General features: G+C 37.6%; 1 protein-coding gene across 2 annotated transcripts in view; it reads right to left on the bottom strand.

Annotated features, from left to right (window-relative positions):
* STK17B (serine/threonine kinase 17b) overlaps nt 1-14,779 on the bottom strand; it is a 31,643-nt gene extending 16,864 nt beyond the window's left edge. The window contains exons 1-2 of one of the 2 annotated variants that reach the window (XM_026667979.2): nt 14,527-14,779; nt 9,752-9,916 (exon numbers count right to left, since the gene is read on the bottom strand). In XM_026667979.2, the coding sequence (XP_026523764.1) occupies nt 9,752-9,873 (122 nt within the window). In that variant the 5' untranslated portion in view covers nt 9,874-9,916; nt 14,527-14,779. Of the gene's footprint in view, nt 1-9,751; nt 9,917-14,154; nt 14,260-14,526 lie in introns of those variants that run through there. The other variant, XM_087949538.1, reaches the window with a different exon arrangement.
* Nucleotides 14,780-17,160: the final 2,381 nt, after the last annotated feature.

Here is a 17,160-nt window from a genome sequence, read left to right as displayed (position 1 = left end):
ATAAAAACATACAGGCATTTTTTTGGAGATCTATGAAAATACTACTCCCACCCAAATTCATTTAGAACTCTTTCCCAATCATTTAAAACATATAATTTGCTTAAATTCTCTTCAGATTTTTAGTTTGAAGAGGTCTTACATTTTTTTTAAAACAAAAAAACTCTAGAACAAACTCAAAGCCCATGAGCCAGATCCAGCCCACTGAGTACTTAATCTGGCCTGTGGGGCCACCCTGGAAGCAGCAAAGTACTGGCCTGTGGCACCTCTGCCAGTGAAAATGGAGCTCAGGATCGAACTGTTTTTTTGCTGGCAGAGCACTCAGGCCAGCACAGGCACCCCCGACATGAGTGATGTTGAGCTGGCTACGCCCACCCTGGCCACATCCACCCCAGCCCTGCGAGGTCAAACACAACCCTGATGCGGCCCTCAATGAAATCAAGTTTGACTCCCCTGCTAGACTAAATTTGTGATAGCTTTGCAACAATAAACTGGCATGATTTTTGAACTGAATAGGAACAAAAGAGTTTTAAAATCCTGATTATGTTCCATCAAGCTGTTGTTGACTCTTAACCAACCACATAGATTGATTTCCTCCATGACAACTTTTCTGTAATCTGATTTTTAAGGTCTATAAGTGATGCATCCATTGCCACTGTAAGTGCTGCTGGTCATTCTTTCTTTCCACTATTCCCAGAATTAGAAAGTTCAAATTTTAAAAAGCTTTCTCCAGAGAGCTGGGTCTTTGTATAAAGTATCCAAAGTGAGGTAATCTGAGCCTGATCATTTGTGCCTCAAAACAAGATCCCTGGATTGATTTCTTTGATGATCCATTTCTTTGTTTTCTTGGCTGTCTATGTTTTTCTTAGCAATTTTCTCCAATACTTTTCAAAAGCATCAGTACTCTTTCTATCATGCTTCTTCAAGATCTAACTTTTGCTTCCACAGAGTGTAACAGGGAATGCAACTGCTTACACAACTCTGATCTTTGAAAACATAGACATATCACAGCATGTTCCAAAGCATTCATGGCTAATCTGTGGCATATTTCAAGATTGGTTGATCCTAAATGGCACAAGCTGTCCACTACTTTGATATCTTCACTATCAGTTCTAAGGCTGGTAATTCCACCTGCTATCATTAGTTTGGTATTCTTTATATTTAATATCAGTCCCGTTTTTCACAGTGCACTTTTATTATAGGAGTTTGCACATCCTTTGATTTTTGACTATCAGGGTAACCAAATCCTTGAGCAAAGTGTGTGTGTGTGTGTGTGTGTGTGTGTGTGTGTGTGTGTGTGTGTGTGTTTTCTATAAGGTGGAACCTGGACCAAAACAGATTACATGCTGCTTTTTGTTTTGTGCTGCTTTTTGTTTTATCTTTTCCTAATTACCCTTTGTCACAGAGGAAGCACAGAGGAACTAAACGACCTTTGTGATCATATCAAGAGCAATTGCGTTCTCTTCGCTGATGATGTAAAGCTGTTCAATACCACAGACAATACTACTACCCTACAAAAAGATCTAGACTATGTATCTGAATGGTCTAACATATGGCAACTTCAAATCTCAACAAATAAATGCTCTGTCTTACATATTGGTAAAAAAAAATCAGAAAATAAAATACAAGCTGAATAGTCAAGATCTTGTTGATGACCCAAGCTCTGTAAAGGACCTGGGAATACTCACCTCTAATGATCTAAGTGCTAGAGCCCACTGCAACTACATAGCCAAAAAGGCATTAAGAGTTGTTAACCTAATCCTACGTTGCTTTTCTCTGGTAATATCTCACTACTAACCAGAGCATACAAAACATTTGCTAGACCAATACTCGAATACAGTTCATCAGTCTGGAATCCTTATCACGCATGTGATATTAACACAATTGAGAAAGTCCAGAAGTATTTCACAAGAAGAGTTCTCCACTCTTCTACCCGTTGTAGAATACCTTATGCCACCAGACTCGAAATTCTAAAACTAGAAAACCTCGACTACGCCGTCTTCGGTCCGACTTAAGCATGGTATATAAAATCATACATTGCAATGTCCTACCTGTCAATGAATACTTCAGCTTTAACCATAACAACACAAGAGCACACAACAGATACAAACTCAAAGTAAACCGCACCAAACTTGATTGCAGGAAATACGACTTCAGCAATAGAGTGGTCAATGTCTGGAATACTCTACCCGACTCTGTAGTCTCTTCCCCAAACCCCAAAAACTTTAACCTTAGACTGTCTACTATTGACCTCACCCCTTTCCTAAGAGGTCTGTAGGGGCGTGCATAAGCGCACCAACGTGCCTACCGTCCCTGTCCTATTGTTTCTCTTATTCTTTTATTTTTCTTATATGTACCCATTTCATATATTCACAACTATGTATACACTTGTACTTATTATCTTGTAAACAATTGACAAATCAAATAAATAAAATAAAATAAATTGGATGCCCACTGGATATTTAGGACTGAAAAAAAAAAAAAAAAAAAAACTAAAATGACTGCTGTGGAATTCCTATGACCCATTTGCCTGTATACACATTTTAAGAGCATGAGAAAGGAGGAGTAAACAATTAAAATCAGGGAAGACTTGAAATAGAAGAAAGGGTCAAAGACAAAAATACCACCTTTGCTGGCGATTAAGGACTCCAAATAGCACTATCTATAAGCATACCTTGATAGATAAAAAGGTAAAGCAAAATTAAGAAACTGGGCAAGTTGAAACAACAACTTTCCTGATAAAATATAAAAGTACATCTCAAAGTCTCCATACAAAAAACAATTCTAAATTGCTGGTGAAAAACATGCCATTTTTCCTTACCACTCATTTCGCTGTAGAATAAAAAATGTATGCTGGTAAGCTTGTGTTTTTAGAAGAAAACCACATACTGTTTAAAAACCAAGTTGACCTTTCAGAAGTAAAGAAAAATGTATTCCCTCAGCCAAGTTAAGAATGCCTGAAAACCAGCATTTTTATTTTAGCACAGAAGTTTATAGGAATGCTCAGAAATACAATACTAAGATTAGACAGGAACAGAATCAGGAAGTTGAAAGTTTTAGAAGATAATTAAATGAAAAGTATATGCTGTGGGCATCAAAACTTTTCTAGCTAACCCACCCATACTTTAAAATATTTTTAAATCCTTACTCCACCTATATTCATAAAACTTAAGACAATAAAATGCTACCAGAAAACACCTAAAACATTCTTGAAATTAACTTTTACCAAGTAAGATCTACACTAAGAGAGTTGTGAATTAGTTTTGGAAAATGTCCACATTTCAAGGACAGCTACTGAGACTACTTGTTCACAAGCAATCACTAATATTAAATTTAGGGCCCGACAAACATAATTTTAAAACATTCCATAAGTTGGACTGGAGTGTGGAAATTGTAGAATTTGTAAATCTTGTATATGTAAAATAGACAACTCTTATAGCAGTCAAAAACAAATTTAAAATATATTACCTTAAAAATAAGTTATTTTTTTCTCTGAAGTTTCCTCCTGATGTAAATACACATCCATTTTGAATGATCATATTTTAATTAACAAATAAAATGCTCTAATAAAATTATGCACAAATTTGGGAACAACTTGCAAGTTCATGTTTGTTTCTTTCAAAAAAAAAATTCAACAGTTCTCATAAGACTCTATTATAAAATGATTAAAAGAAGAATTTTCCAAGTAAACACCCAAAAGAAACAAAAGATGCCGCATTCTGAGGTCAGCAACTGAATGGTGTAGTGAAGTACAAACAGAATAGTTAGCACAAAGAAACATAACTTTAAAAACTCACCTATTATTTCAAGGTGACTGATTTTTTACAAATGCAATGTAAGCCAGCGAAATTCAGTAATGTAACAAAGCTTGGATTTTCTTTAAGTAATTATTATTGCTTCATTATACATTAGGTGAAATTAGCTCAGTAAATTTGCTGGCACTATTACAAAAAAAGGAACTACTTTATTTTCCTGAAGACAACCAAACATAACCTATGCATTAGGGTTGTGTAATGCTTGTCATTTGATTAGGTAAGTGCTTTGAAGAACATGGCAGAAAGTACATATATGTCAGCAAGTATGCATTCAACTTGCCACCAGTTCCTATACAATCTAAAACAGAAGAGGAATTGTGGTACATAAGCTAAGGCACTGAAGGTCACACTTCACAAAAAATAGTGAACAAATTTCAGGAACTTTGCATGGCAGTTATAACCAGAAACATTCCACATTTTTATAGCTGTTCATGAGGCATAAGAATATTGTTCATTTTTTGCCTCACATACCCACTCCCGATTTTTCTTCTTTTGACCTGACACCCATCTGCAGACGTCTCTTTTTTATTATTATTTTGGCTACCTTCAAATGTATGATACTTCAGACAAAGGTTTTGCTTATAAACGTACACATTTATCTCAGGCATTGCTAGATGTAATTTCAAGTCAGATGGAGATATAGAACACATTCATTTTAGTTGACAGTATGCACATTAATATTCCATGTTATGCTCAATACAAATGAAAGTGACAGACACATAGGTAAGTTAGAAATCTTTAAGTTTTCTTAGTGTTAAACTGAATACTAGGAAGATGGAGTTATTGTTTGTCCATCAAGTGTCTTTAGACACAGTGGGACTACTCCCGAAGAAGCAATCTTTTGACTTGGCAGCTCTTCTGGACTTACAGATCCTGCTAGAAGAGGTAGAAGCTGTGACTATGAGGTTTTTTGCCAGCCTCAGCTGGTGTGCCAGTTACAATCTACCTAGAGGAAGAGGATTCTGCTTATACTGGCTCAAGCATTCATTGCCTCCTGCTTAGATTTCCTCAGTGTGCTGTGCATGGAGATGCCTCTGAACATCATCAGAAGTTGCAATTCTTACTGATGTTCATTAATGGGAGCACACTGTACCAGTATTGAAGGTTATGAATAGACTTCCAGATCTACTTTAAAGTGCAGATACTAATCTATATGGTAAGACCCTACATCGTCAGCTACTCATCTGCAGGATCCTATTCTCCCATTGGAATCATTTCAACTACCCAGGAGAAACTATTAGTGAATAGGTGAAACTATTAGTGAAATTAAATACCACAGACAGAACAGCACACACTCTGTCAGAGAGAAGTTCCCTGAAGATGGGCTCCAGCATGAGTCTGAAAGCTTAGAAGACAAAACTTCTGGTCCCGGTGTCGACCAAGATTGGATCCTGAAACTATTTAGTATGCATCATTTTAGTGAAATGAGCAGGATCCAATTGTCTGCAAATAACAAGCAGGAGAAGAGGAGGTAGCAGCAGGAATAGGCAGGAGGTAGCAGGAGTCAACCAATTTGGATGCGGTTTACTAGCTTTGTTACACAGTTTTCCTATCTGGCTACTTTCCTTTACAGTCTCCAAACAAAGCTGAGTGGCTATTTATTTATTATTTATTAAATCTGTGGCTATGTGTACATAATGCATTTAGGAACAAAAAAAGATTAGCTTCTACAGTATATGAACCTTTAACTACTTTAACTATTTAAAAACAAGTGCCTTGTAATCTGTTTCCCTGCACTTTTCCTCCAAAACGTTTGTATATCTCACATTTCTATCTGCTGTCACAATCACCACTGTTCCTGTGAAACCTCAATAGGAAGTAGAATTTTTATATATGATCTAGGGCAGGGGTCGCCAACCTTTTGGACCTCAGGGACCACCAAACTCATAATTTTAAATCCCAGGGACCACTAACCAGTTCTGTGGGCGTGGCCTAATTTGTGGGTGTGGCTTGGTGATCATGTGACTGGCTGGGCATGGCTTGTATGTAAATATTATAAATATTTATATATTGAATTTTTTATAAAAAAGAGGAACTTTTACCCAAAGTCAGGCACAGCAGGCAGGCAGATTGAGTTGCTCACAGAAACATTCAGTGATCTATCTATCTGCCATCAGCTAGCTCAGTCTGTCACATAAAATTTGCTTGCCATGAGTCTTAGAACCTTCAGTTCTAAGGGAGGTTCGGCTGTGCTTAAAAGCAGAGCCAAAGATCTAAAGACTAGCTAGAAAGCAAGAAATGCAACAATTTCCTGCTTTCTAGCTAATCTAAATCTCCCGCACAGCAGAACAGCTGATGGTCGGAAAAAGGAAAAATAGCAATTTAGCAGGCAAGTTTGCCAGGTAAGGAGTGGGCCGGATGGCTTCCCGCTGGCCATGTCTAGTGTTCGTGCACAGCCTGGATTAATTGCTTTGGGGGGTGGTCTGGGGGTGACATTTCTCTGCGGCCCACCAAATTTCTCTCGTGGCCCACCAGTTGGCGACTGCTGATCTAGGACATATCACTTTTAATTGGATTTAAAGGATTCTTCATAGAAGCAATCAACAAAATGAAAAAACTTGGCATACACACACAAGAAGCCAAATATAATTCAGTTCAGTATAGGACATTAAGCTAGTGTAAGATCAATATATATTCTACATATTTATTGTAATAAAATTATTAACTATTAATTCTAACTTAAAATCCAGTACATTCTAACTTTCTTGGCATTGATTATACCTCTTATAGTTAGACATTTTAAAGTTTCCCAGCTAATGTTTAGGAACACCAACAACTTTTTCTTTGTTCAAAAGCTGTTCTGCAAATATTTGGATAGAATAACACACACTCTATAATCTTGCCTCACCTTAGCAAGTCTATATTATTCAACAGCCCCAAGAACGTATATTTTGCAATAGTGGTGAATATCAACCACCCCAATACATGCAAAAAAGCTGCGCCCAGACCCTCTTCAGAAGGGCCAGGACACACTGCACCATCACAACACTAAGAAAAGCAGAATAGAAATGGCTGCTTGACATCCTTCTCCATAACAGATATCCCAGAAACTTCATATTCCAACACACAACACCCAAACCACATCACACTACCCAGCCAACTACCACACAAAAACTAAGGCTACCATACAGAAAAGGGATGTCTGGAAATGAAGCCAGAATCCTCCAAACCCTAGGAATAGCAATAGTCGACAAACTGACAGCCGGGATATTTCCAGGAATTATCCAGAACCAAAAAAGTAAGGAATATGAAGGATGAAAGAAACAATGTAATCTACAAAATCAATTGTAATCATTGCAACCAATTCTATGTGGGACAAATGTCAATTAAAAAACAAGATCCACAAACACCAACTGGTAGTCAAATGCCACAATCCCAAATCCTTAATCTTTACCCACACTGACACCCAACAGCACCAGTTTGATTGGAGCAACAAAAAGCACTGGCCATGTTATACCCACCACACTCGTGAGTTCATCAAAGCCTGGCCCTCCACAAGCAATTCCATCAACGTATTGACCTACAACCAGCCTACAAACCTCTCAGAATCCAAATCAACCGCACAGCCAACCAGAGACAGCATCGACCTCAACCAACCCACGCAACACACCCCCAATCAGCAGTTCACCTCCAAAATGACCTTGACCTGATGTAACCTTCCTATCATCTGACCAATCACAAGATCCTCACTTCACACACTCACACTGAAACCCTTATAAACAGAACACTGACACTGACATCCCCTAAACTCTACTGAAAAGGTTATCTATCCTGGTAACAAAATGTTCAGAAACCAACCCACAAGCTCAGGGAATGAACCTTCACCCTCAATGTATATTTTGATTACAAAAAAATTGATCATGTTCATTTTTTTATTTTCAATATCATTTTTCTCAAAACTAAATATGCACCACCGAAGACCAATCCTGTCTACTTTTTTTCCTATTAAGAACAAATAAGATTAATGTTTACTATATCTACAGTGCTAATTAAAAGAATTAGAAGACCACATTGTTATATGAATGTTCATTAATACATTCTCAGAATAGAAAGCCCATACTACTTATTTATTTTATAATAATTGACCTGGAATACTAGGTTGACTTTAAAACTATTCCAAAGCTGTATTCTTTGTTGCTGTATAGTAGTTTCCAGGAATTCCATTAAATTTAAATAAGTTTTTATAGATAGATAGTAAAGAAGGAATCTGTGAATGGTAAAGTATTTTTGAATAAATTTAAAGTAGCAGTCCCCAACCTTTGTGGCTTGGTTGCCTGGCTGGGGAGGGAGGGAAAGAGGGGAATTGGGATGCATGAGCAGCGGGCCAGCACACGTTTGTGTGCAGCTTGACTTGCATGAGCGGTGGGCTGGTGTGCATGCGTGCCTAGCTCAACTTGCACACGTTGAGCTACACGCGGGCATGCTGGCCCACCCCTCACACAGCCAGGTTGCAAATAGGCCACGGCCCAGTAATGGGCCACAGCCTAGAGGTTGTGGGATCCCTGATTTAGAGTACAGATAATCCTTGACTTATAACCATCTGTTTAGCAACTGTTTGAAATTATGACAGTGCTGAAAAAAGAGATGTGCTGATTTATGCCCAGTTCTCACAGTTTCCATCAGTTTCCCTGTGGTCATGTGATCAAAATTTGGCAACTTGGCAACTGGCATGTATTTATGATGTTTGCAATGGCCTTGGAGTCATGTGACTGTCATCTGCAACTTTTCCAGTTGGCTTCTGACAAGCAAAGTCAATGGGGGAGACCGGATTCAGTTAATGACCGTGTGAATCACTTAACAAAAATGTAAAAATGGCAAAAATGTAAAACCAGATGCAATTCACTTAACAACCACTTCACTTAGCAATAGAACTTCCAGTCCCAATTATGATTGTAAGTCGAGGACTACCTCTATTTCCTAAAATATAAATATTAAGCTATTAGTTAGGTTCTAACGTCACTGAAAACTATACAGCCTTTGTATTTATCATGAATATGGCTATTACTAATATGAAGAAATTCTCACAATAGAGTTACATGTGTTGAACATTTCTATGAGGAAAGAACAGTAGAGTTCTTGCAATATTGTTTTCCTCTTCTCATTTCTCATCTTGGCAACAGAATAGGCTGCCCAAACACAGAACATGATTTTTCTTTCATTAGTTCTAGTTTTAAAATTATCTAGCAATTCTAAATGGAAGAAAAGCATATTACTACTCTTAAGGAGTCTATAGGTAGATCCACTAGCTATTCAATGTTCACGGGAACCTAGGCATAAAGGATAACTTTTTTAGTTTACGACAAGCTCTGTAGTAAACACCTGGAAGCTTCTGACTTTTTCCTACTGCTTCCAAAATCTTTGAAGATCAACATAAATTAAGATAGTGATCTTTATCTTCTCCCCAAATCCTTAAGCATACTGAAGAAACAAGGCGGCCTGATTTTCCTTCCCAATATTGTGGGAAACACCTTCCACACTTCAGAATTCTCTGTAATGTAGGTGGGCAAATGTAATTATTTTTAATCTGATCACAGAAAAAAATGTCATATTTCACGTCATATTTCGTATATCAAAATGTTCCACAAACTGCTTTTCTACGGGGCCCTACCTGCAACTTACTTTAACAGAGCAAGATCAATGCTATATGCAAGGTTCAGAAAAACTATAGTTTTAGAAAAAGCTGAAACTGAAGCTAAGCACACACATAGTGGTTAGCCTGTTCTAAGACAGGAGACCAAACTGTTGTAGTAGACTTCAATGGAGAGTTGTTCTAGACCCTACTCTCTTGATAGGAACATGACTCTTTTCTTTATTAACTGGTTTGAATCTTCTAAAAAAGATGCAATGACAAGCTTTTTATTACAGTACATTATGCACTGATATAACAGAAGTTAAAACAAGATCAATATGAAAAAATAATCCCTGGGCTATATACTTACCTTCCCAATTCCTTGGGTTCAACTTCATAGAAATGATGAAAATTATCTGCCTTTATCGGTGTCTGAGGAGATATAAGCAACAAGCCTGGGACGTTTTTGTTCTCTGATTTCCTCCTAGACATACTTAATGCATGGGGTCTCTCCAAGGTCCGTACTGATTTTCACCTGTTTAAAGAAAATTGTATTTAGATAAAAGTATCCCATAATCCTAATTGTTTCCATTCTGCCATTAGTTTTTATTTAATTAGTTAAGGTTCCTATTGACTCAATTTAAATAAGTTCTTGCCTTTTAACAGTTTTTCAGATCTGAGACGAAATTATTTTAATATATAAATTCCAACAGATTTATATAAATCAATCAAGCTCAATTTTTAAAGGATTAATAAAATTTTAATAATTGTTCTAAAGCAAAGTAGCTATAAAACCAAGCAAAACTGACCCAAAATGTGATGTGATAAAAACAAAGTTTTTCTATTATTTTTACAATTATTTCATGAATGAATTTATGACACTTGGCATTCACAAGATTGACAGCTGTTTTTCAAACAGAATACCTTCTTTGTCTCAACCAGAATTCTATGAGTTTTAGCATCAACTAGCACTTCTCCCTCCAAATCCTGCAAATCTACTATGGAGGAAAAAGGTTTATCTTTAAAAAGACTGCCAGAGAAAAAGAGCAAAAAGTTTTGTGCCAAGGTTGGAAGAATGTTGGAATGTCTTCAATCACTGAGAAAAAGGAAAACATCTACAAGAAGCTGGGAAAAAGGCCAGAAAAAGAGCCAGAAAAAGCAAGGGGACTTTAGCTTCAGGCATCAGGTCATCGTAAGGAATAGGAAACTAGTTGAGCTAGAAATATTGCATAAGGTTACTTTTTTATTTTAACAGGGTGTGTGTTTAAATGTGATTTACTGTCTCTGGTTATTACTGTCTCTACAAGCTCAATTCTCAAATGTTTTATTCAAATTTACATCAAAGTTGCTTTTATATTGGTAGCAGATCTATCACTGTGATCTACTCAATGTGGACCTTCTACTGGCTTGCATGATTATTTTTCATACTGTCTTTTTAACAGTTCTATATTTCAACTCCTTTTGAACTGAATGCTTTGCATACAGCTACTTAAAAAGGATTTGTTACATTCCATTTTCTCCCCTTCCTTTTTAAATTTTTATTCTATTTATCTTTTGTCAAGTTGGCCAATCTTCTCACACAGGTAAAGGGGGCGATTTCCCTAGTAATACCCCTAAGTGCTACAGGGCCAGAAAGGGGTACCACAGTACTTATTTTCATTTTATCATTTTTCCTCATTATATCTCAATGAAGAACAAGGGCTATGAAAGTCTTTTCACTCTCACACACAGAAGAGTTAGGGGGAAGTGTGTCACACCCCTGAAGGCTAGGTGGAGGCAGCAGTTAGGTGCAGACCAAGGCAGGAGGCGGAACTAAAGCATGTAATTCCAGAGGCCCATGGGAGTTGAGATGTTAAGACTTCCAGTGTTTCATCCTTCAGGCTCAAGAACACCAAATTTACAAGAACATTAAACTGGGAAGCTTTAAAATTATAATGAATGTTTCCATATCTTTGACATAGATACTTCAAAGAATCTGGCCATTAGGGGGGGAAAAGTCACCAAAACAGTCATGTAGCATGATAAATCTGTGTGCTTTTCTAGTTAAATAGGACAAATCATATAAGTCATTAACAAATTATTTGCAACATCAGAACATTTTACTTTCAGATCTAAATTTCTAGAAAAATCATATTATGGGGAGGAAAGGTGTTACTCAATACATTGTACATCTTGTAGTTTCAAGCAGTCTGAAATAGTGTGAAAGTTTTATTATAACAAGAATTACTGCATATATAAAATGTTCTTGCCAAAGAATATATTATGGCTTCCACATGGAAGTGTTGCTTCAGTAAGCTCTCATTATCTTTAAGCATGGATGGGACCAAAAGATGTGTATCATTTTTCTCCAAATAAAGTGCTGAAACAATTCTGTGGAGGTATAATTGTCAAGATAGTCAGGTCTTATAATTAGCACTATTAATTATTAGCAATATTGTTACATTGATTCATAATTCTATAACAGAGTAGACAATATGAGTGACATCAAATTATTTAAAATTTGTAATCCTAACGGACTAGGAAGAGTTTAAAATGAAACTCGCAAATTATTGTTGTGAGCTACTCTAATTCAAGAATGAGTGTCTGCTCTCTTACAAAGCATTTATGTACACATTGCACATATTTTCTATCATTACAGATAATCATAGTCTTCTAGCAAAACTGAGGCACATCTTACAGAGCCAGCCTTGTAAATTTGCTGCTCGTGCATTCTACCAAGATAATAACTAGGCCTAGATAGGTGGCAGCACTTAGCCAAACTTTATTGATCTCAAAAAACCAGTCAGGGCCTATAAAGTAGCTATATGGAAGACTATCAGATAAACCCAGGACTGTAGGCTAGACTGGGAAATTAAAAAAAAAATAGTTTCAACAGCAATGAAAAACCACTTCCATTACCAAGTGGCAAACCACTTCCTTACTGTTACTTATTGTCAAGAAAACTACATGGACATATCCATGAACTCACCAGAAATCAAACTTGATTTATAGGAAATGTTACCTTAACTATAATTGTTTAGCAGGACAACAGATTCATCATAAAGACTTCAGAGAAAAGCATTTATGTTTTTAAACTTTGTACCTTATTATAATCTGTTATGATTCCTAAGTTATGACATAGCTTCAGTTGCATTCTCAGGTATACATCTTAAGTGAAAAATAATCATTTAGGAATCTAAACATTCAAAGGAGTAGGATAGTTTATTTACCTAAAATAATTCTAGAATTAACAAAATTAGAACTAGTTTTAGGATATAGATTTTTAAAAGTCAATTGTACAGAGGTGAAAATATAATCTGTACTAACAGCTAGTTTTAAAGAAATACGTTGAACAGAGATGAAGTATGTATGCTCATTTTACATGTATAGCTTAAATAACTTTGCATGTTTTATGCAATAAACCATCTTTTGGAAATCACATACTTTGATCAAGATAACACTTTCTCTTAATGCCAAACAACTGAAAATAGATTGAGGTCATTCAGAAGTAAATGCTCCCTAAATTTCTCAGAATTCTATTTAATTAGTTCTTTCCAAAGGTGAGCCCTAAAACTATCTTAGCCCAAATTTAATTTTTACAGACAACTAATTTTCAGGCTGAGCCAAAACATATTAAGTCACAATCAAGCTCAACTAACTTCAAAAGACAATATTCTCCAGTTAACTTGCTTGGAATGACACAGATTAATAGTTCAAATTTGGTCAATTTGCAAATATTTCCCTATATCTTGAAATATTATCTACAAACTAATCTTTCCACAATTAAAAAATTGAAACGGTTATTGGAACACATAAAAATCTATTGCTTCCCAGTGACATGTATAGAAACATATTACAGTTAACAAAATGTTAAAGGGAACATTTCAACTCACTAAATGTTCGAGAACTGGGAATTCATTTTTTAAACAATTGAATGGAAGCTATACTGTTTGATTTTCATTATAAACGTCAAGAAATGGCAAAAATAAATGTAAATTTTCATTTTTACAATGTTAACTACACATTCTGTGAATGAATTTACAAACACTTGTTTAAAAAAAGCAAATTGAAGTATCATAAATAACTATTTGAAAGGCAACAGTATCCACAGAAGTCTGCCACTAACTTTCTCTGTAATGCTGTTTCAGCTGTTGTGGGATCCTTAACAGATCCTCTTAATCCTTGCTACTTTTTCCCACCTTCTATCATTTGCCGTCCCTTCTAGTGAAAAATGTTGGTTTATCTTTTTCTTGTAATAACAAAGAACTAACAATGAAGGAATGCTGGTTCAACAGGTGCTCCCAAACAATTGCCCTGAAAGAGGTGCCTCAAAGTGTGGTGGCTACATGGAGATTTTTCTAATTCAGACAAGGAAATATAAAAGTACCTTGAATAAAATATAAAATCTCAAAGACTATATGCTGTGGAGAATCTCTTTGAAATGCTATTTCAGGCTAATGCAATTGTCTAAACTACAGAAAACTATCTTTAAATTAATACTATTATCAATCTTTAAAATAACTCTATAAGCAAATTTTGAATTATAGAAAGAAATGTTTCACATCTGTCATGTGGAGACTGAGCTAACTGCAAAGAGAAGGAGAAGACAGGAAGTCAAACGTGTTGGACCACAATTATAATGATCTCAGGCCAGTGTAGCCGCTGATCTTTAGGACTGCAACAGACAGATCAACTCCAAGGTTGTGTTGCAACACGTGGAAGCAAAACTCCAAGAGTTTAGACAAATGGAAAAAGAAATACCTACTGGCACTATACATAAGGCAGAAGACGTACCCAAACCAATGATGTCCTAAAACGAACTTGCCTGTCTGGGGCTCCCACAAAGCAGAAAAGCGGCTGCACCCAACCCCACGACTTTAGTCACCACTTCTCTCTGGGCGAGTGACACATCCATGCACACCATTTTTTTTTTATTATTCATCGAGGTCGCTCACACGACAGCGCGTCCTCCCATAATTAACTTCGAGAGAAATCATTTTGTGGGCTTCTATGGCGTGAGATCCAAGACACACGAGACCTCTTGAGAGGAGGTGGACCCAGACAACCAGACACCAACCACCCTCATTCAAGATAAAACCCGCTCTTACAAATACGAAATGGAGAGGAAAATAAAAGCTCTCCGAGAACCCAGAAAGTACACCGTACCGCGCCCGAGCCAGCATTCAGGGCTTGTCTTCGCTTGCAAATCCGGCCAGCGTGTTGTCTCCGCTCGCTTTCCAAAAGCCCCGGGTTTTCCCTCCGGAGGAGCGCAATCTGCATTCGCGAGGCAGCCTCCAACTCGGCACACGAGGTGCTCCGCAGGTCCTCTTTCTTGGCGGCGGCGGCGGCAGCGGCGGCCTTCGCTCGCGCCCGGACCCGCGCTCGCTCTCGTCACCTCCACGGTTGGCGTTTGAAAAGCGCAAAGCCGGTTTCTGGGGGCACGGCTGTTCCACCGCGAGCTGTTCTTCCCGCCTCCGGGTCGCTCCCGAACCAATGAAAACCGGGTTGTCCGAATCAGCCGGCTCCCCCTCCCGGCTGTTCTCAGGTGGCTTCTTCCTTTGAGTGGCAAGCGTGCGTACAAATCGGTTGCCCGAACGCCAAGAAAGGGCGGGCCAAAGAGCAATGGTCTTCCCGAGCGAAGACGGTTAGTCTTGCATAGGCGGGGTAGTTGAGTTAATAGGTGGCCTTGTTCAGATCTAAATGGGAAGTCGGGTTTTTTCTTTTTAACCCCCATGTTCGGAGGCACGCCTGCCATCCTCCCGCGTCAGACGCACCTTTGAGATTGGGACTAAGTTTAGGGGCAGAGTCCAATACGTATGGCATGTCCTGGGAGAAAATAAAAATGACACACTTGACTATTATAAATAAAAAAGCTATTAGCATAAGGCAATTCTTGCCTTCCATAAATCATCGTTACAGCTGTTCTCATGGTGTCCACTGCGGAGATGGCATCACCTGGCAGGCAAAGGCCACTTTTGAAACGCCCCGAATAGCAAATTAGGTAATAGGTAATGAAGAAAACAAAATGGGAAGTAGAATATAGGAACCCTAAGCCTTTCCCCTCTGACATTTCTAGAAAACTCCACGGGACTGAATCACCCATTCCTCCATATGCAACCACAGGGGAGAGCATTGTTTATAAAAGTATAAGAGTAACTTCTTTAGAAAAATAAGTTTAAAACAACCAATTATGAGTAACCATTTTTTTAAAAAAATGATCTTTGAAGAAATGAGATGGGATGTAAGAAAGTCTGCAGCTAAAGGAAACCTGCATGTTAAGGCGGATGTGGCTGTGGTCGGGATATGACGCACTCTCTGAACCATCCACATCTCTTTTTAGCCATTTTATTCATTTTTCTACATGCACCCTGTAATCCAAGTTCATAGAAGGGCTTCCACAAGTTCTACAGCTGTGAAATGATTTTGCATATAGAGTTGCATCCTGCAGTCAGACCTCATGAAAAGGATTAAGACAAAATCCTATACCCCCATTCTACCTGCTAGTCAAACAGGATGGTCATCTGTTTTGAAAGAAGAAAACTACTCCAGTAGAACTAGTTAACTGTACACACCATCTCTGAAAATCAAGTAAATACTCTTAAAAAGTATTTGTTTTAAAATTGAAAAATGTCTCTACCTGTGATTTTTTCAAAGTTTGTAGAGGCTACCTTATTAATTTTCAGTGGTCCAGTTTTGCTTCTAAACTAATGAACATTCACATATCCAAATGCAACTTCCAAACTTATCCTAATGTAACAAAAGTGTTCCAATTGGAGCTTATGGTTTATGAAATTTCTTTATATAAAACATATCATTTCAGTCAAAAATGATATGGCTTAGAGAAAATAATAAAAAGGTGACTTCTGTCAAACGGCTTAGACCAAAAATAAAGCAAGAATATCCCAAAACCAATTCAATATCAAACACAATTTATTTCTCAAAGCCTGATGTTAAATGTGATTCCCCTCTGTGAATCATGTTCTATTACTTCTTTTCCACCTCTCTTTGAGCTACTTTGGACTTTTATCCTTTTTGATATATTACTATTAAAATTGTTAGTATTTTTGCCAACTATAGACTTTCCAATGGAAAATTCTGTCCTGATTTAAATAGATTCAGAGAAGGACAGAAAACGGACATAACAGGCATAACTGCTACAGAAAACTGACAAAAAGCTATAATGTGCCCTACTTCCCACCCACCCACCCACTCAATGCACCATATTTACTGTATATTTTTTCATTACAGCAAAAGACTAGGATCAACCTTCTTCACAGCCTAGAAACAATACAGGCTGTAGAATTTCAGGCTACTATCCATGCCTGCAGAAGCAAGGAACTTAGCATGGTGCCCAAAGGCTACTCCCACAGAACCCACTATGCTCTGTGAAGTGAAGATTTTTCGTCCATTGCTTACAGATGAATGCTTACACATCAGTACCACCCATGGCTAGATACACATCACTATGATTAAATCATTGTCCAGCTGCAGTATTTGAAATTCTTCATCTTCACAAATTCTTCAGAAGACCCCAGAGGTGACTGAGGAGTCGGTGCCAGTGGCCAAGTAGTAGGCAGTCTCAGATAAGAGAATCCTGCTAATGGGACCAGAGAGTCCAGGGACATATATTACATTAATCTGTTCCTTTAAGTCCCAAATCTTAATCATTCCTGTCTCCAAAATAACCCCATTAGCAGTGGCGGGTTTCAAATAATCCCACCACTGGTTCACCGAAAATGTGAGGCTCGACTGAGCAGCCTTGCGGGGCCTGCTTCCCTCCATCTCTGCTCTCCAGGGCAG

Source organism: Notechis scutatus, chromosome 1 (genome assembly GCF_049901735.1).
Source record: "Notechis scutatus isolate UNSWTSFEM ecotype Mainland chromosome 1, rNotScu1.2, whole genome shotgun sequence".
Taxonomy (NCBI): Eukaryota; Metazoa; Chordata; class Lepidosauria; order Squamata; family Elapidae; genus Notechis; species Notechis scutatus.
The sequence above is the reverse complement of the archived record's forward strand: the minus strand, read 5'-3'. Positions and strand labels throughout refer to the sequence as shown.